At 38.3% G+C, this 21,733-nt stretch overlaps 1 protein-coding gene across 1 annotated transcript; it reads right to left on the minus strand.

Moving 5' to 3' along the window:
- Window positions 1-4,203: 4,203 nt before the first annotated feature.
- On the minus strand, window positions 4,204-9,155 carry aqp4 (aquaporin 4). Its single transcript, XM_012875407.3, has 5 exons — window positions 8,902-9,155; window positions 8,092-8,509; window positions 7,844-8,008; window positions 7,224-7,304; window positions 4,204-5,722 (listed from the first exon to the last, which is right to left on the minus strand). The coding sequence occupies exons 1-5, from the start codon at window positions 8,961-8,963 to the stop codon at window positions 5,468-5,470; spliced, it is 981 nt and encodes a 326-aa protein (XP_012730861.2). The 5' UTR covers window positions 8,964-9,155; the 3' UTR covers window positions 4,204-5,467.
- Window positions 9,156-21,733: the final 12,578 nt, after the last annotated feature.

Here is a 21,733-nt window from a genome sequence, read left to right on the forward strand (position 1 = left end):
GGCAGTTTCAAGAATCAAACAATTTCACGCAGCTACTGGAGGAGGAAATGAACTGAGCCCAGAGCAATAATAAAATTATACAAATGTTATTACAGACTCGCCTGCTACTGTCCTACTTTAATTCAAATTTGGGCACTCCAGGCAGCGCTGGTGGCGGAGACCTTCCTGAATAAATCAACATTAGCTTACGTCTAAATTATTAAGGAAGTGGGAGACTTTCTTGTTTATAGTATGAATTATTAAACAAGTGTTTAACGCTGTTTTTCTCCACGAATCCCCAAATATTAATTGCTAATGATCTTTAAGGTGTGTGTTTTATCTTTTTTTTTTTTCTTCTTTTTTTTTTTTTGTGCCTTCTGTTGTGAGCTGAAAATAAGGAGTTTCCAATCCCTCTGACTCTGCCTGCTCCAAAGGAGATGAGCAAAAGTTACGCTTCCATGGCATCGGTTTAACAAGCAAGTCAATCCGTAGTTATAACATCACATACAGTGTCCTGCAGAAGTATTCATCCCGAATGTTTTTACATCACAACCATAAACTTCAAGGTATTTTACTGAGATTTTATGCGGAAGACCAACACAAGAAAGTGCAACGTTCTGTGTGAAATAAAGAAGGATGCATGACTTTTTCATAAAAATAAATATGTGAAAAGTATCCATCCTCTCTATTCTGTTGCCCCTGAATAAATTCCGGCAGCATCTATAGCCTTTGGACGTCACATAATTAGCAGAACAGTTCACAGTTTAAACACAGCTGTTCAGCGAAGGCCTCCAAGGGGTTCTCTTTTAACACTAGGGAAGCATCATCAAGACTAAAGAACACACCAGAGCGGTCGGGGATGAAGTTGTGGAGAAGTATTAAGGAGGGTTACGTCATAAAACAATATCCCAGGCTTTGGACATCCCACTGTGTATTCTTCAATAAATAAAGATGGACAAATGCTTGTCATTCAACATAAATTCACAGGCTGGATAAAGAGAGCATTAGTCTGAAAAGGCACCAAGTGACATTTGGCAAATATGGAGGAGCTGCAGAGTCCCATTGCTGAAGGGGGGAAATCAGTTTCCACAACAACTAAAAATCCTTTTCTCTTCGAATCTGGAATTTCTGTAAAACTGACAAGTAAAACTGACAACTTCCATAAAATGCCCTGTTTGCAGTTTGCCTCAAGCCACGTAGGGGACCCAGCTCATATGTGAAAGACAGTGCGCTGGTCAAACAACGTCCAAAACAGAACTTTTTATGTGCTGGGTTAATAACACTGCACGTCCCCTGAACACATCATCTTCATTTTTTTTTATTACCTGCAAAACCAAACCAAAATTATTCTAACCATGTATGCATTTCTTTCTACTTCAAAGGTATACACAATTATATGTTGCAATGGCAGATAATATACATAAAATACAACAGAGCCTGCAGTTGTATGCGATAAAATGTGGAAAAGTACAAAGTGAATGAATCCTTTTGCAAGACACTGTTGCTTCTGTTGGTGTTTGGTATCCGTTTTCTGTTCAACACTTTACAGATAAACCATTTAGGTAGGAATTAACGCAGCTGAAAACAATTATTTTTTTTGTCACATTGCATTAGATTTTTCCTAATTTCACTGTCAGCAAAAACGTCTCGGACGTTTGTAAGCACACTCCCACATTTGTCTGACACAAAACATTTTTACGCTCTATCAGCAAAATCCTGACAGGCAGCTTGTAATGCAGGTAAAGGATGATGCTGCAGCATCATTTTCAATATTATTATAATTCGACATTATAATTTGAAGAACAGAAACATACTGAGAGCACAGTTTTGTTCAGACACATTGATAAAAAAAAAAAAAAAAAAAAAAAAAACTTTCTACTTTTGAAATAACTTTTATAAAATTGTACAAGTGCCAGGAACAAGAAAGCTGACAAAAAAGTGCTTCATGATTATCTTGCTCATTCTCCCATTTGACTGCTGGGTCCTGTGTTGAAATGCAGCTCGTAATCCTCCTGTGTAGCTGTGAATTAATGTTCTGGACAAATATGAAACAAAATACGGTTCAGACCAATGAATAAAACCGACATTTGTCTAGCCAGCTCTGAAGTGCAACCTGCTCATTCAAGGCTCATGGCTGCCCTCATCTGGACTGAATTAAATCACAGCACTGCAGGCATTGCACCCACTTGGCCAGTAGGTGGGGCTGTAGTACCGCACACACGGACCGGACCGAAGCAGCGAGGAAGGAACTGATTCATGAGGGAATAAAAAAACAATTGTGATTTAACGTCAAAATTATACTGCTATTCTCGGATGGCGAATGTAATATAGTTGCGCCATGTAGACAGCTTGCAGCAGGGTCCTCCAAGAGAGAGAGAGAGAGAAATATAGGAGCTCCTCCACTTTTAGCAAAGGAAATGAAGTGTAGACATATAAAAGATCACCTCCATTTCCCATCACAGGGTAGTATCATTTCCTTGGCCCTCTTTTGATGGAATGAGATAAAATGAAACTATTCTCAGCAGGGCAACTCCGAGGAGCACACAAAGTGGACATTTATCTGACAATAGGGAAGGATAATCAAGGGATGAAAGGTCCAATCCATCACTGGGCTGAAAAACCTTTTTTCCTTCTTTTTTTTTTCTGTGTGCCTAGCACTGTCTTCAAGGGATATACACACACACACACATATATATATATATATATATATATATATATATATATATATATATATATATATATATATATATATATATATATATATATATATATATATATATATATATATAATGCAACTCAATTCACTAAGGGAAGCACATTTTATAGATAAACACAGACTGATAACACAGACTGATGTTTTATAGCCCTGTTAATTATGTTTTTTTCACCTCCAGCCAATTAAAACACCGCATTTAAAATTAGACTATAGCTTCAGTCCAATAAAAAAGCCAAATTTGTCATGCAGAAAAGGGGGCTTAATGTAAAGCGGGTATAACACTGGGTAAAGTTTTTTGAATGCATATATATATATATATATATATATAAATATATATATATATATATATATATATATATATATATATATATATATATATATATATATATATATATATATATATAAGGCATTTGTGTTTGGTTAAAAATGTATTTGTAACAATGCTGCTTGGACTAATAATAATAATAACAATAATAATAATAATAACCATTCATCTTCCTGCCTCTCGCTCATTGACCACTGGATATAGGCACCTCCTGCTCTGTTAACCTGTTCGGAAAAGCGGGTGTAGAAATTGAGTGGATGGATTTATTTTCCTTTAATTTGTACCATATTTATTTGGAAATTGCATTTGTGAGTTGAGGCACAGAGCTGAATATGTGGGCAGCACCCATGAAAACACCAAATAGCTTTTGGTGGAGGTAGTGTGATGGTGTGATGCTGCTTTTCCTCACAAGAAAGACTTTGGCTTCTCATCATTGGATGCTTTCCCAATGCAGAGAGCTGTTTAGGTGAGAGTTTTGCTACCAGTGGCAATCTTATATCTTCACTCTTCAGGGCCAAACTCTGTTCTCCAAGATGTCAGTGCTTCTCCCAGCACTGGGATTTAATAACTCCAGAATTTGCAAGTGGAGAGGATGGAATGGTCTGACGGAAGTCCTGACCTCAACCCATCGAAGCCTTGTAAAATCACCTTGGACATGTTCTTTGTGCCATAGGGACCAGCACCACCACACTGGCTGACTTGCCAAAAAGCTGGTAGGAGAATGGGACGCTGCTCTAAGCAGTGTGGGACCAGCATGAGGAGGAAGTGCCAGGCTGCTGTGGCTGCATATAGTTCTCCCACACAGCACTGGGGCTCCCATTTGTTAAAGAAATAAATTACAGTATGTATTTTCTTTGATCATATAATTAATTAATTACACCGAACAATAGTCTTTAACAAATTGAGCTATTTGGCATTGGCAGCTTAGTCATCTCTAAAGCTCAAGCGATGAAGGCACTATCCTTACAAATGTGCCACAATTTAAAGGAAAACTTAATACGCTTTATAACAATTTCAGATGTATTGCCAGAAAGCATTGTTAGAACAAAGATACTGTTCAACACAAACAAAAAAATAATACTACTGCCAAGTATCTCACATATTGTCACATAATTTCCTATAAATGTGCAAATGCTTTGTGAAAGAAAATAGAAGGAAAAAAAAAACTCCTTAAAAACTTGAGAACTTTTCAGATTTCTTTTTTATATTATAACAGCATCTTAGCCATTGTAAGTAAAACCAGTGAAAAATTACAATCAGCCAAACACACCTTTTATAATTTATACATCAACGTGTGATATTGGACATCCAGTGGTAAATTTCCATGTGGATGATATGGCTCCCCAACCCAGAGTGGTAATTCATTATGAAGCAGTAAAAACAATAAAAACAATGTTTTCTGCTAGTTACTCTGATTGTCAGTTTTCTATTTTCTATCAAAACAGTGAGTTTTTTTTAAAGGAGTCTGAACCTCATTTAGTCATGCAAAATAATGGGCCTGGTCCATCTTATATTGCAAACTTTGATGATTAATAGAGATTTTTTTTTAAACATAGTTTAAGATTTAGGTAAAACATAAATGTATATATAAAATACATAAGTTAGAATCTAGTGCTCATTGTCTTTATAAAGAACAACGTGTACACCAAACAGATTAAGCAGCTGTTTTTTTTTTTTTATTCTTGCAGTATGGAGTTTCTTTTTTATGTTTACATCTAGGGTGGGGTGGCTAGAAGAGGGAACCTCTGCTGCATGCAGAGTAATAAAATGGCTACAAACAATATAACTTATCTACAAAGAAAATATCAGCAATTGCGTCGAAAAGGAAATAAGAAATGGCAGTACCGCGGCAGAAAGTGACGGTAAAGTGGAGATGAACTTGCAGAAAGCATAACAAGTTGTTTCCCTGATTAATGCACTGAAAATGGAGAGCTGTGTAATACAGCTCTGCTCACGCAGCTTGTCAGAGCTGTCTTACATTGCATCAAATCCGTAATGTGCTTAATGATCACCGGGACAACCCTGCCTTTTATTACACATACAGAAGGCAGAACAAATGTGACACTAATCCAAAAATAACAAGGCTGCATATTCTTCCTCACTCCTCCAATACAGCGGGATGACCCCATGTAATTGACTGACCCCCGCGCACACATTTCCCTTCCACTGTGCATCGCTGGCTGTCAATTTAGCAGGCTGCATTGTGTGCAGAAACAATAATTCAGAGGATTCCTGGACAAGAGTATCGAATCAGCTGCAGATGTTTGGAAGATTTAGCTGTAATGCATTATCACAACTTTATGACTGCGACAGCGATACAGCCTTGTTGTGTCTCTGACAAAAAATTGTATTCTGCTTTGCAGGGGGCATTACTCAGGATGGATACAGCATAGTTTGATTGCCGTTCTTCTTTACAAATTGGTCTCCATTTCCAGTGCGTGTGATAGTCATACAGAGGACAGTACTTCTCCCGATGACTCCTGGAAGGGATCGTTCTTCTCCACTTTCTCTGCTAGATCAATGTTATGGATGGAGCCTGGCTTGATGACGGTCTCCTCACTATCCACTACTTTGTACTTCCCTGAAGAGTCTTTCTTAAAGACTTGCTTCAACCTCTTCTTCACCTCAGGGTCGGGGCAGTAAAGGTACTCGTACAAAGCTGCAGCCAAGATTCCTCCCAGAATGGGGCCCAGCCAGTACACCTGCCATAAGAAGTGAGGAAAAACACCCTAGTTAGCAGGCTGGTTAATGAGTACCTCTTTAAATATTTATCTGCACAATCGTGCATGTGCCCAACACGGCCATTTCTGTCACATGTGATTTGAGTTAAACTGTAACACATTTGGCTGGGACCATTTTATATTAACTAACACGTGGCGATAAGTTTTATGGCACATGTTTAAGTCAGGAAGCCTTTTAAGTAATTATCTGATTACCAAGAAAACCTAATTAATTATAAGCATGCTGCAATTTTTAAAAGGGATGAATTGTAAATTGAAATAGGGTTTAATTTTGCTGTGTGCAGCATAATGTCAGCATGATATCAAATATCTTTATGTCTAATGTTTGTTTTTACTTACTCAGCTTTACTATTTGAAAACTAACCAAGCAGTTCTGAACTAATTTCTGAACTCTACTTAAACTGAAACTGTCTAAATGTGTGACCATGGCACTGATTGAGGTCAGGACAAGACGTGAATAAGCTACTGATATTCAAAATATGACACCACAAAGGACAACAAAAACAAACATATTAACATACAAAAATCTAAATATTAAGTAGACAAGTCTATCTGAAGAGTGGAGGAACCAGCAGAGGTGACCAATGGCCATAGAACTTCTCTTGCTGGTCCCACTGATACTGCATTTTCTTTAAGCTGAACCATTTTAAAGTGACAAAGCAACAGTGTTATTTCAAAAGAACCTCCTGATATTCGCACTCAACATGGCATCAGCCGTTTGCATAAAGCTCAGTGGGAATTAACCCCTAGGGTACAAAAAAGCAAACAAAAAACAAACAAACTCTGAGGCACTTTTCTTTCATACCTTCTTTGGTACCGTAAAAGTTAGTTATAATGTAACAATTTTTTGCATTTTTGATGAGTGTATGAATGAATTAAAGAGCAATCTGAGTATTTAATAAGTGTTAACTTAATTGCAGTGTGATTTTGCAACTGTACTTTGGACATTAAGAAAACATACAAACTAAAACAATAAAAGACCAAATGAATTAAGTACCTGATCTTTAGATTAGTTTCCACGCTTGCAAACTAAATGTTCAAACTCAAACCCTAAAGCTACAATGGGCAATTTCTTTTAACCGTTTAAAAAAGCTATGCCATTCATAATTGGATCTGTTACATAGGATTTTTATATGTAAGTCCCACAACATAGCAGAAGGTTACTGTTTTTCTTTTATTTCCCCGCTGCTGTTATGTTTTAACACATTGAAATCATGCATGTGTTTGATTATCTGACTTCTGTGAGCACAGGGTCATGTAGTGACGTCCAGCTCAATGCTGTTTTGGCACCAGCTGGAGAAAAATGCTTGAGCTTTCTTAACTGCATCAACAGTCATCCCATTTGTGCATGTCAGTGAACAAGTTCCTGTATGTTTCCTGCATCCTGCTGTATATATATATATATATATATATATATATATATATATATATATATATATATATATATATAGTTGCCTCTTACCCAGTGGTTCTCAAAGGTAAGTGTGACCATCGCCGGCCCAAAGGAACGAGCTGGGTTCATGCTGGCTCCTGTGTAAGGGATCTAAAACACAAATATTATTACAAATTTTCATTAAAGATTATAAAATCAGACATAAACTCATACTGAACCTCATATGTGAACTCAAGGTTTATTAAACAAACAAAGCTGTGTCCTGACTAGCATCTATCTCCCTGCGCATTCATTTTCTCCACAGGGTTCAGGAGGCCTCTGGAGATCGGTTGCCATGCGATGGCTGCCTCCAGTATAGATCTGCACACATGGATGTGAATTACAGAGTGCACTATCACAGACTGACAAATTGCACGCTGAGATTCCCTATTTTCATTCAGCTAAGGAACCTTTAGCCTTTCTGCTGTAATAATGCTGGGCTCTATTACTAACTGAATCCATGCTTAATCTTTTAATTTTTTTTTTTTTTTTTTTTTGCCGGGAGAGTTTGTTGGTATTCAAAATGGCTTGTGGAAGGGTCCAGAAACTGTTCATCTGTACTTGAATGCATCTGCCTGAGATTATATTTTTAAGTGTATCACTACTCAGAGCCACATATGTTTTTAGATAACAAAGGGACAGTTACTTACGGCAAATAAGTGTCCTATAGCTACTGCAAAGCCAATGGCTAGGCTAGCAGAGCCACTAAGGTCTGTGCGTTTGGCATCACAGGTGGCAAAGATAGTGAAGACCAGTTCAAAGGTAATGAAAAGCTCCACCAGAAGGGCGTGTCCTAATGAGATCTTGGAGTTCACCTTGAAAACAGGATTTAGGATTATGAGAAACCCAACAGATTTGTTGCAAACACATCAAACAGTGGAGATGCTTTAGTTGTTACCATCGTCACCCCTAGAGACCCTCGAACATCTGCAGGTGTGACTGCGTAGAGAATCCCAGCTCCGGTGATGGCTCCCAGGCACTGAGCCAACACATAGAACACACCTTTTGCCAGGCTCAGCTTTCTGGTTACAACCATTGCTGCAGTGACAGCTGGGTTTATGTGGCCGCCGCTGATGTGGCCGAAACACTGAACCATGGTGGCGATGCTGAGGCCGAAGCAAAGGGAGATGAGCACCAAGTCAGCCGGCGGGGGCTTCGCCTCCCCTGCAGCCCAGTTGATGGTGGAGCCCAGGCTGAGGAGCACAAAGATGACGCTTGCCAGGTATTCTCCTGACACAGCCCTCCAGAAACGTTTCGTCCAGATTCCTTTGAAAGCCACCATTATGCTCCGATGGTGAGGGCAGGAAAGTAACCTCCTGGCAAAAACAACAATGAGAAAAATGATTAGCCTACTTGTGTATTCCTGGTGGCTGCATGTGGCTGGGAATGTACTAAACCCTATCAGAACAGCTGCCTTTAGGCAAAACATTTACAACTTCTGCAGAAATTTAAGACAGCGACTCTCTGTGAAAAAAATGTTTCACAAAACATAGTTTAAGCATTGTGTGGGGAGACAAATTATCATATATACGCATTAAAATAACTGTTAATTCATTAAGCTATAGATTATTGATTGCTAAAATTGGATTGAATTTACAAAGAAAAAGACTTGTTAATGTACATTAAGAAAATGTTTTACCTAAAATAAAATAAAAACCTTCTAACAAACATATTTTAATAGAAGCATTCAGTGGATGCTAAAACTTACGAAATGCAACGGTGTGTTCTGTCTCTCTCTGTCCCCGTTGGCTGTGGTCCGATTTCATTCATAAGTCCAGGTGATCTGTTAAATCAGAAGAGACACCTATTCTCTGATCACATCTATACTTTTTAAGTCCTAATGCCTGTGGCCTACAGGGGCTGCAGAAGAGCAGCAGGTTGTTTGAGTGCAGAAGTGCAGCAGGGAGCAACACGTTGTGCACTGGGATGGCAATCTGCAGCTTTTGTTGGGCGGGCACCAAATCATCCCCCCACAGGAATTAAAGAGCCTCCTCAGGGGGAGGAGTTAAAGGGAATGCTTATCATGTAAGGGTGACAGCACAGTTAGGCAATCAGCTACAGTCCCGTTATTAGAGCTTTGAACGAAAGCAGGGATGATAAGAGTTTTATTTGAAGTGTGTAGAGCTAAAAAAATCTTCCAAAATTGTGTGTTCCTTTAAAAACTATTTTAGAATTTCATTACGTTAGGGGCACATATAATCATATCTCAGACTAAGAAAACCATAAAAATCCATTAAGTCTAAATAAATAATTTCTAGTGGTTTTCAAAGTGGTGACAATTTTTAAAACAGACAGCTCTGGGCAAAAAAAAGCCTTTTGAATGACTCCCTTAAAACGCAGGAAGATACAACCACACATAAGGCGTAACATATGGAACAGCACCTTCTTGAAGGATGTCAATCTCTATGGATAATGAATTGTTTTGACAAAAATACGATGTTAATGGGAACATACGTATTCATGGATGCTCTGCTTCTTAATGGCAAGAAACAAATAAACAGAATGAAATCATGTAGTGAGCACTCTTGCTACAAAGATAATCCATCTAGGAAACAGGTGAGCTCTGATAAAGTGCTCACCAAAGTTAAATCTGAGTGAGCTGGACCCATAAAATGCAATTTACATTATTATTAAATAGTAATAATTAGATCTACTGCTTACTCTGCTGCTATTACAAACTGCTGCTCTCCATTTTTTTATTGCTAATTTTCAATGTTATCTCTGCTACTCACTGTTTATTGATTGATTTATGTAATTGCCTAATTTTATGCATATGTACATATTTTGAATTACTGTTTTACATCTTGACACATGACATTTCTGCGTTACTGTCTCCATAGCAGATGCTCAGGCTGTTGCTGGCTGTGCGCCTGCAGTTGCACAGTATCTGCTATTTTTGCCCACCCACCTTGTGTGTTTTTTTTCTTTGCTCTGTGTGTCTGCTCTGCACCCTCTTAATTGCCCCTCGGGGATAAATAACATTTCTTCTGATTCTGATCATGTATAGAAAACATCATGCTTTAATAACACGTTTGCCTATAAATACTCTTAAAATACTCTTACTCTTTCCTATAAAAACTCTTATGGGGAATGTTGGCCGAGTGGTTAGAACAGCGCGCTTGCACTCAGAGAAGGATGATCCCAGTTCGATCCCAAGCGCCTGCACTCTGGGTCCCTGAGCAAGACCCTTAACCCCAGATTGTTCCCCGGGCGCTGCACATGGCAGCCCACTGCTCCCCAAGGGTGATGGGATAAAAGCAGAGAACAAATTTCGTTTTAATGTATGTTTCAATGACAATAAAGATGATATTACTATTACTATTACTTACAATCTTTTTAGAATGCAATCTTATATATCTGTAGATGGTAAGTACTTGTATAGCGCTTTAACTAGTCCAACGACTCCAAAGCGATTTATACTACAATCACTACATTCACCCATTCACACCCTGACGGGTTGTGGCTACTATGCTAGTAGCCACGGCTGCCCTGGGGCAGATTGACTGAGATGAGGCTGCCATACATCCATACATCTAACCACCACCAACCTTCGAGTGAAGTAGACACAATGACTGAGACAGTCGGAGCAGGGGATTAAACCAGCAACCGACTAATTGCAGGATGAACTCCCTAACTCCTGCGGCAAGTTATCTTCTACTACTGGAACAGCAACTTCAAACCATATAAAAACTTTAGTTTATTTCTATTTATTTGTCATATTATTCAATACGCGAAAAGGAGAATAACATTTATTTGAGTCTTGTCAAAAGTCACCTCTTTTAAAACAAGACACGAGTCTTCTCATTGCGCAACAAATGTGGGATTTGGGGATTAACCTCACCAGAGACCTTTTTAACAGTCTGGTGATATAAAAAGGGCCTAAATATGGGTTTTTATTGATGCTTTATTGATGCTTAACAACCCCTTGTACTATAAAGCATGACCTCTACAGCAAATAAGGACTCTGATAGGTCACAAAGGAGAGAAGAGGCAAGTGAAGTTCTAAACTTTTCCTGATTTCATTCAACTCCAGTTCTTGGTCATTTGTAGTTTACTAAAAGTATGCAATGCTTTTCTTAATCACAATAGTTCTTTATGTAGAAATCTAAAAATTTACTACGCATAAATATATCATTTTTATTAGTTTTCAAATTGGTGACCATTTTAAAAGACACATTTCTGAAAAAAAGCCTTTTGAATGACTCCTTCAAAATGCAGGACGATACATCCATAGATATGGCCTAGCATATGGAAGAGCACCTTCTTGAAGCATGTCATTCACTATAGACCCAGTTCCACCGGCTCGGTTTGGCTGCATGCTGCTCAGATCCGCCCGCTTGCGAGTGTTTCTGTTTTTATGTGTCCTGTCTGGCAGTGGAGCCTTAATAATTGCTGCCTTAATGGAGCATTACTGCTTTTGCCAAAGTGTTCTGTTTGATATATGCAAAAACCTTCATTAAATGTTATTTTGAGATTATTTCAAGTTCAACTGACACAGAAACAGAAAAGTAAAAGAGAAACAAAGGAAGTGAAATGAGATGAAATGCTTAACAGGAGATGAGGTGACAAAAATAGAGGAAAAAGAGAGTAGAAGATAACATCCTCTGAGTCTGCTTCTACACCTGCAAGGAGAGATAAAAAAAAGAACAGCAAAACCGAACTGATAAGGTATTACAGGTATAAACAACCAAGGGCGTTATAACATAACTGAAAAATATGTAGTATTATTTAATATAAGACATATATAGTGACAGCCAAAGCTAACCATAGGGTTTTTCTGTAGAAGGGAATCTATAAACACCTGGATCCAAGCATATGTAAGGTTTATCCTTAAGAAAAATGCTCAATAGTGGTTGCCAGGAGCCTATGACCTGCCCCCGGAGCGTCGAGGCAGACACAGGGGAAGTCAGACCCCAGACGCCCGATAGGGCACTTAGAGCAAGACTGGGATACCTGCCATTGCCATCCCAGGAAAGAGCAGAGGAGAGCCCCGTGAAACTTCCCAGAAGCCACAGTGCCAAAGCCTGTGGGAGTTCCAGCGATGAGCCTGCGGGCTCCGCTGGCAGCCAGCTACACCGCTGGCAGCCTTGGGCCCAGAGACCGGAGGCCCAAGGGCATCCTGCCCCTCAGTGGGGCCCTGACAGAGGCATAGAGCCCAAGCCCTGCAAAACAGCCACCAGGGGTGAGTCATTTCACATCTGAGCACCCAGCCCTGGACACCGAGTACCACCAATGACACGTCAAGGCGCCAGCCAACTGAAAGGAGCCAGATGGGGGAGATAGGCTCCACACTTAGTGAAGATCTGATATGCCACAGGAGAGGGGGCAGTTCAAAACCCAACCTGACAAAAAGACAAACACAAAACCAGGTACACAGTCACATTCACACGTTCCCACCCTATTGCCCTCACATGCAAACACTCTTACCCAGAAAAAGAAAAAAAAGATGGATGCTTTATACACACTCACACTCACCACACACATCCTATACTCCGAGGTTCAGGTACCGGCACAACAGAGGGGTTATCCAGCCCCCAGACCAGTGAGGTGATCCTCGTCACAAGAATGGAAGGGGAGGACCACCCGAAACATCCGGCATACCCCAAAACTGACATACCCGCGCCATACTCTAGTCCCAACCCCCCACCCTGATCCCAGCCCCAACAACCCACAAGCCCGTCCACCCGGAGATGGGGCCAACACAGACCCAACGAGCCAGCTAACCTGGAGGTGCTGCCTCCCCTACACCCTGCCCTCCATACTTAAGCCCCACACCCTATTCTCAGAGAGAGCAGAAGTTCCAGCCCCAGCCAACCCCCAGGACCCAACGCCCATCCCCAGTCCAGACCCCGGCTAGGTGGCCCATTTCTCCTCCATGTCTCAAACTCCGAATGGCAATTGGAGAACAAGGGTGTGAAAAAGACCCCGAGCCTGCCTCTGCTTCTTCAAATGTCAAGTTGTTGCATATTGTTCTCAAGTGCATTTAAAACCAGGAGGGCTAAAAAGGTGGTGCCTATTTGACACTCTCTGAAAGCTGTTTTGCTTCTGGAGCGTTCATCCATCCACCTCATGCGGTAGAAGGGAGCGACTGTCGGCCTTTCAGACAGAGAACAGCCGGGGGGAGCAGCGAGGTGCTTTCGCAGAGGTGCCCATTGAAAACAGCTTGTACTCAGGGCATGCCTTAAAGCTCTTCCCGCTGACACAGCAGCCTGCAGCCTGGGAGTCAGAGTAAAATCAAACGTAGGAAAATATTTTCACTGCGGTAACAAATATTTTAAGCTATTAATGTGTTCTCATCACTCCCACATTGGCTGAGGCAAAAAAAAAAATCTCATAAAGCTGCAAATTTTAACTCCTTGGAGCAAGTTTAGACAGTTCGTCTTGATTGATTTATATAATCGGCTAATGTTATACATATGTACATATTTTCAATAAATGTTCTACACATGACATTTCTGCATTACTGTCTCCATAGCAGATGCTTAGGTTGTTGCTGGCTGCGCGCCTGCAGTTGCACACTATCTGCTGGATATGCCCACCCACCCTGCGTGGGTGGGCACCTTGTGTCTTTGCTCTATGTGTCTGTTCTGCGCCCTCTTAGTTGGCCCTCAGAGATAACTAATGTTTTTTCTGATTCTAATAATGTGTAGAAAACATCATGCTTTAATAACGCATTTTCCCATCAATACTCTTAAAAGAGATTATCCTTTTAGAATGCAACTTATAATTATCCTCCTGTTCTTCTACTATTGGAACAACAGCTTCAACCCATATAAAAAACTTGTGCTTATTTTTATTTATTCGTAGCATTATTCAATACACAAAAAGGAAAATAACATTTATTTGAGTTTTGTCAAAAGTCACCTCTTTAAAACAAGAGAAGAGTCTTCTCATTGTGCAACAAATGTGGGATTTGGGGATTAACCTCAACAGAGACCTATTTAACAGTCTGGTGATATAAAAAGCCTAAATTTGGGTTTTTATTTATGCTTTATTGATGCTTTACAACCCCTTGTACTATAAAGCACGGCCTCTACAGTAAAGAATGACTCTCTTAGGTCACAAAGGAGAGAAGAGGCAAGTTAACTTTTTCTGATTTCACTCAACTCCTGTTCTCGGTCATTTGTAGTTTACTAAAAGTACTCAATGCTTTTCTTAACCACAATAGTTCTTTAGGTAGAAATATTACAAAAAACATAGACTTTTAACAACATATCACATTATTAAACAGTTGAAATTCAGACTTTTCTATTGGAGCTACCTGTGCTGCAAAGGTGCTATTGAAATGTGGGCCATGGCAAAATACTGGTTACTGATTGCAGATGATCAGTAAAACATTAATGTCTTAATCCATTAAGACCAGAACCACTATATACATAAAAGACAAATAATATGGCAGCAAAAAATTATTTCAAGTTGAAAATATTTTCTAGACATTTCAATACATAGGATTTTACTGTATTTTAGAGCTAGCGATGTTGCACAATGATTAACAGTGCAAGCCCTAAACAAATATACTAGGATTTTTTTCTGTCAAACATTTAGTTAACATATTAGTGACCTTGCTTTGGAAGGACATAGCTCAGAGTTTTAGTGTGCCAATATGTAATGTGTTAATATGTTAATATTTCTCCCCGTTGTTACCTCATACTAGCATGTGGAGAGCATGTTCCTCATGATGAGCCGTCACAACGGTTCAGAGGGAAGTGAATGGGTTGCCCTCTCCAGTGGCCAAAGGGCACCAAGCAGGGTAAACCCTGAATAAGTTGCCAGTCAATTACAGGGCAACCCTATCTTGTAAACCATAAAAATAAAAAAAACAACAACAAAAAAAATACAGATTTTACAGCTATGTGTTGCGGCTGCTTGAGGTCTACCAATGGATGCATCGACTTCAGGCCAAAACAGATATTGATTTAATACTTTAGTTTTCAATCCAAATAACAACGAATGTAGATAATATGAAAGCTATCCAATACAAAGGAATGATAGTTTATGCTTGCATGACTGTGGTTACATTTAGACAGAATACTGTTTGAATCGTTTTTATGTTTTATTTTTTGTTGTAGCCTTATGTGCCATTTCCTTTTAAAAAGTCCATCCATCCATGCTTGTTTAGGCCCAGTTATCCTGGCATGGCCACAGATGGGGCCTGTGCCCAGCTCCAGTGGCCAAGGTGGAGTAAACGCCAAATAGGATGCCAGTCCATCCCATGTGGGGGGAGAGGCATCTGCGTCAGAGCCGGGGAAAACTCTGGTCACTCTGGCACGTTCTCTGTCATTTCATGACAAGGAAGTTAAACCATTAAAATATGAAGCCACTAGAATATGAAATTGTTTAATTTTTTTACATTAATTAAAGCCATTTGATTAAAGTTTTCCACTGTTAAAATGTTTAGTGCTTGATTATGAAACGTTTTGTCTGTTTTAAAATGTCTTACTTTTGTTGACTAATGTTGTATTTTAAAAGCTATAATTAACCTTACCCATTGTAACTTTTTAGAAAGCTTTTTAGAGTTGCATTACAGTTCGTAGATATAGCTACGAACTTGCCAAAGAGTAACTTGAGGGCAAAATAATAACACTATTTGATAAGGTGGTTATTTTGCCTCTAAGTACAACTTCAAAGGGGCATTTTAATCCATTTATATTGTCTCTATAAATTATTGTAACTCCTAACACTGAAAGGTAATTTCGGTCTTAGTTTGGGATTTTAAAATCCAAATCCCTATGCAATAAAATTAAAGTTAATATAGTTTACAACACTCCATTCTAATACCTTGAATAGCTCTGATATTTTACCTCCCTAAAAAGATGATTAGTATTACAGGCTTAATTAGGAACTATTTTGGCTTGACATCACTTTATATATTTCAATAAAGGCACACTAGATTACATTTTTGGGCCATCCTAAGAACCAAAAACTGAACTGAATCAAACTCAAATGGCATTAATTATCAAGTCAATGAGAGGGATATTTAGTTATCCACACACAAAAAAACTCCAGAATATGAATAATTGCTGTTTCTATACATATTTAGTGTCAACCTTTTTCTTTTTCTTTCTTTTTTTGACAATACAAGAGGAATATTATAAGTCTTGATTTATTTCCTGAGTGTTTTTTTTTCTGTTTTTTCTTTGTCCCTTTATGTCCTTTTATAAACAAGATCAAATTGATTTAAACAACATGAGATTTACTTGTTTAAAATGTTTTAATAAAGCAAAGCCATAACTCACCAAATGCAAAACTTGGCAATGTATGCATGCATACAGTTTTATTTACAAAAGTAAATATGGCCACTGGGCTTGCTCATTATACATCAAAATGTAAATCTGCACGCCATACTCACTTAATTATTGATGATTTACATAAATCGTTTAACAGCGTTTCAGTATCATGAGGAATTCCTGGATTCTGGAGCGGTTCCTTCAGGCGTCAGAAACATCAGAGGACCCCCTTCTTGTACCAATTAAAATCTTGCCTAAACTCTTCAGATTTGTGTGTGTGTAGATTGCAGCTGAGTCAGTTTGTTTGTTGATACTGTATATTTTCTCTTTTATTGGGGATATGCCCCTTAGATTATGCATTTTTGTTTCAAATACATTAACTTAATGTGAATTTTAAATTACTGTTTACAGTTTCAGATTAGCGGCATCACATGGTCACTAAACTGAGATATCAAATTGTTATAATGTTATAATGAACAGTGATGTCTTTGAAGGATTGTTGCTTTGATCAACATGTCTATCATCTGGTTGCTTTTAAACATGCTTGTGTCCAACTTCTCATTAAAAGAAAAATATCAACCCAGCTGTTCTTTAACGGAGAGGTAAGTATTAAAATTAAAGTTTGTTTCTTTGTTTCTTTTTTTTTTTAAAGAAATAATCACTTTAGAGTTAAGTGGTCACTATTTCAGTTTGAGAAAGTTCCAATCACGTTTTAAATCTTACTGCAAAACTGAAACTTTCTTTTTATGGTTGTAAAAACCGTCTTTTCAAATGTTGACCAGCTTGAGACTCACAATCAGCCTTCAATACAGTGGGTTATGATATAGCACTGCTCCTACACAGTGACGTGTCGGAATTAAAAGCTCATGTTTTGGTTCAGATGTTACTGGTCTTAGAAGAAAGTATGGTTTGAGTTAGCCTGACAGTGGAGCAGTTATTGGCACTGTTGCATTCAAGCAGTTCTGGTTCATATCTGGAACTTGGATCTTTGTGTATGGAGTTTGTTTGTTCTCCCTGTGCCTGTGTGGGTTGTCTCAGGGTTCTTAGGGCTCTTCCCACCATCCAAAGTATGTATGCTTAATTGTTCTCACTAAATAGCTATTATGTGTGGCTTTGCTGTTTTTTTTTTTTGTGTGTGTGTTTGCCACATTTCCAGAATGTATCCTGATGCCTAATGGCCAATGATAGCTGGAGAGAAGCACCAGCTCACCTGCTATGTTGCAAGGATAAGCTGGTATAGACAATGGATACGGTTCTTCTCTTCAGCAACTTTTACCTGTGGGATCATTCGGAATCCAGTTTGGCTTTTCTTGGCAATGGTTGCCAAGGAAAAGCCAGTTCTCCCGTCAAAGACTTAGAAAAATGTTATCTAGTCTTTTATAAGACAATGATGCTCTTCATGTTGATCTTGATCAAGTTTCTTTGCATCCTTTACAAAGAAAGCTTCTGCACCAGCCTGTATTTTAACTGCCACTAGAAACATGAACACATAATTGCAGTTTTGACATTTCTCTACTTGCTTCCTGTCAGCTCCAGAATTGAATTTAAAGTTTTATTTCTAACATTAAGTAGTCTAGCACTGTAACTGATCTTAGCATCCATTTATTTATTTATTCCATAACTTTAGACCTCTTTAGTTTACCTGCCAGTTTCTCTAGGAAGCAACAAATAATAACAAAAACAATTCTCAGGGCTTTTAATTAGTTGTCCCAGATCCATTCAATATCTTACCTAATTATATATGTATATACTGTATAGACTGTACAGAAAAATCTCTGCTCAGTACCTATAATCTTTCCTTGTTTTTTGCTTCAAATGGAGCATAAACCCTTTCTAGAGCTTTTGCAATTTTATTACATTTTCTTGTTTTTTTTGTATATTTATCATCATCATCATCATCATGATCATCATCATCATCATCATCATCACAGACACAAATAGGTCCACAGTTATGTTTCTTTTACTGGATTGCAAGTCATAAACATTTGTTTGTTTTATTTTTAATTTGTAAGCGCCTTCTTGTAGTCTAAAAACAACACGTAGGAAACAAAAAAGTGATTCATTTAAAACTTCTTGTTTATTTCAATCACCTTAGAAATGAGATCTTGCACACATTTTCTGCCAGAGGGATTTTATTGTCTCCCACTTCAGGATGTTATCGACTTGGTGACTGATGCATGTTTACGATTGCTGTCACGATTAGGAACTGTGATGTTCCTGGCTTGTTTTTAACACAATATAACCTAGACGGATGTAGCTCTAAATGAAAAAAAAAAAATCTACGTCTAATCATATTTGTTTCCGCAGTCGCAGATGTACACACTTGTGATGCATGTCTTTGTCATTTAGATGTGCAAACCTCACACCTGCACTCTGACACCTGCAGACTTAGACAGATCAATCAATAACCAATGTTACGAGGCAGTAAACAATTCCCAGGTGCATGCTTTTAGGAATAAAATACCTAAATCGACAAGGTCACATATTCATTACGGACTGTAATTCGATGGGTGTGTCAAATAAAGCCCATTTACTGTTATGAACATGTTTTTCATGCAGGTTATTTTTTATTGTCTTTTGTAAGTAACAACTTTTGTCTTTGTCGCCACCACACTATGCCGATTCTCCTGCTTGGCACAGGGAAAAGAGTCCTAGTGCACTCTTATGTAATGTATCGTTCTGACAAGGAGCCAAATTAGCAACCGCCTCCTGAAAGATGGGGCGTTTGAAAGGCTTCATCCTTATTGGAGAGAAAAGAGGCCAAGGGGGATAATGTGCCCGAAAGCTCATTTGACCTTTTATACACAGAGAGAAACAAAAAGCTGCCAAGTGTCAGATGTGGTGGCTAAACTATGGTGCAGCTAAATCTTGCATGCATTCAGTATTGGTCTGAACTATTATATTGTTTGGTTTGTTTGCAGCAGGGATCAAACAACCAATGCATGTGTCCTGAGCTGTGAGATCTCTCCTAAAATTCAACAAACAGGCAGGCAGGCAGTAAAATCAAGCACATGTTTTATAAATTCATGACAGATTTGGTAAGGGGTATAGGGGTGGGGGATTATGGTCCTCAGGGGACACTGTCCTCCAAGTTTTACTGAAGTCCATATTCCAGCACTTGATTCAGTAATTTGTATTCTCTCTTCAGCTTTTCACCAAGTGTAGCTAATGAGCAACGTATTTAAATCGTGTGTGTTTGAATAGTAAAACATCTAAAGCCATGGTTTTCAAACTGGGGTATCACCAGGGGAATTTTGGTGGCAATTATTAACAAGATATGCTCTTGTTCCATAATTTGGAATATGCATGCCTATGTGGCTGGTTAGTCAGAATAAAAGCATTTTTGGAAAATCAGAACCTTTGGGCAGGTATTTAAAATACTTTTTATTAAACTCATATTTTTGTAATAACATTGTTTTTTTATTGGTCAGATGTAATATTCTAAGCATAATTGTTGTGTTTTCAATCATCACAATTGACAAAAAAGAAGCCTTGAAAAATATCCGTCTGTGTATAATTGATTTACATAATGTGTTTCACTTAGTGAATTGAGTTACTGAAACAAAATGAGCTTTTCAATAATATTCAAATGTATTGAATAGGACTGTATACAAAGGAAATGATCTCCAATTAGCTGTTTCTCCAAATATGTCAAAAAGATGAGTAGATGAAATGCACTGATCTTTGATTCAAACATTCACCACTCAGAATGGCAGTACAGTGCTGAATATTTAAAGGACTCCCCTGGGTAGAAGCTGGAGGAGATGGCAGGGAGCCGAGGATAAAAAAGGTGTCTCTTTTTTTGGCCATGCTCCATTTACATCTAAAGTTGGAACTTGGATCTGGAGAAAACGTTATCCCAACACGACCATGTTCTAGTTGCAAGTTTTAGAAATAGCAGAATATCCAGTCATGGCCCTGAGTGGAAAAAGCAAATTGCTTTCTCTCACACAGGTTAATAAAAACACATTTGATTGCATTTTATGTTACACCACTAAAAGAACATAGTCACAGATGAAGTTTACATGTCCATTTATAAGTAGAAAATATGTAATTACACTAATGTCAAATATGTTGTCATTGTTTTAGTTATATTCAAAGATATGGCAGCCATATTGGTTTTGGGAGCTGGGATTTCCTAGTCTTTCCCTGCTAGCATTCTGAGATCATGGAACTTTCTTATTTATCTTTTTTTCAAATGGTAACTTGGACATTTTTCTTTTGAACATGCATTACAGACGAATAAGAATGGTTTTCTTTTTTTATGTGACAAAACACGACAAATTGAAAAAGTCCAACTCCTGGTGTGAAACTTTTTTGAAAAAAGAAGAGTAAGTTCACAATACATGTTTACATGGTCAGAGCATTAGAATCCCTAAAACACCAAAGTTGTTGAATTCAGGAAAGTTTTTTTTAGTTTTCCAACATTATTGTAGAAAACTGGGCCCTGATCAGAATCAGAATCAGAATCAGAATCAGAATCAGACATACTTTAATAATCCCAGAGGGAAATTGCTGATAAGACCCTTTATAAGTTTTACATTACGTAAATTCTAGACTTCCAACTACAATATAAACTTTGGCCATCAGACAATATGATACTGATTATAAAACATTTTTATGTATTGATTTAAAAAAAAAAACTGTCTTCATCCGTAAGTCAGCAAACAGAAAATATTCACATAAATTGAACATGGAGAATATTTGCTTTAATTTGGCTTGACTCCTCGTCTCTGGGTCTTCCCTCTTTCTATCTCAGAGGCACTTGTGGGACCTTGAGATTATGGTGCTGTCAGACAAAAACAACGTGAAACGATCCCACTGTTTTGCTGCTGTGGGGAGAGGGCACATTCCATGTAAGCTTCATTACTCCTATTCAATCACGCAGAGAGCATACTCAATTTTCTACATGGGCTAACTTCAGCCAAAGGCATCATTGAAGGGGTTGGAACACAGAGTAAAAAAAATAGTGTTTTTATTTTTTATTAATTCATTTATTGTTTTACATGAACCTATAGACAACTGCACGAAGTTCCCTTATCAAATCAATCAACAGGATTTTAATATCACTAAAAAAGTTATGTTACTGTTAAATGTATAGTGTGGAGGGGGGTGACTTTGCAATTACAGGGAGGACAGCAATCTTCATTTTCACCCTCTGTGGCCTCTGCTTGGCATTCATCCGTATACTGTGAGCTGCACATCATTAAGAGTCTGCATTATCTCAAATGTAACTCAAATAATTAGTGAAGATTCTCAGGCCACCAAGAGTCCCTCAACATAAGGCAGCTGGATGTCCCTGTTTTTTGAAGG

This window comes from Fundulus heteroclitus, chromosome 6, assembly GCF_011125445.2.
Source record: "Fundulus heteroclitus isolate FHET01 chromosome 6, MU-UCD_Fhet_4.1, whole genome shotgun sequence".
Classification (NCBI taxonomy): domain Eukaryota; kingdom Metazoa; phylum Chordata; class Actinopteri; order Cyprinodontiformes; family Fundulidae; genus Fundulus; species Fundulus heteroclitus.

Coding starts and splice junctions, on each gene's coding strand:
- aqp4 (XM_012875407.3), bottom strand. CDS start 8,963: ATGAATGAAATCGGACCACAGCCAACGGGGACAGAGAGAGACAGAACA. Junction 8,510..8,901: donor AGAACACACCGTTGCATTTC/GTAAGTTTTAGC, acceptor TGTTTTTGCCAG/GAGGTTACTTTCCTGCCCTC. Junction 5,723..7,223: donor TTACCTTTGAGAACCACTGG/GTAAGAGGCAAC, acceptor TTCTTATGGCAG/GTGTACTGGCTGGGCCCCAT.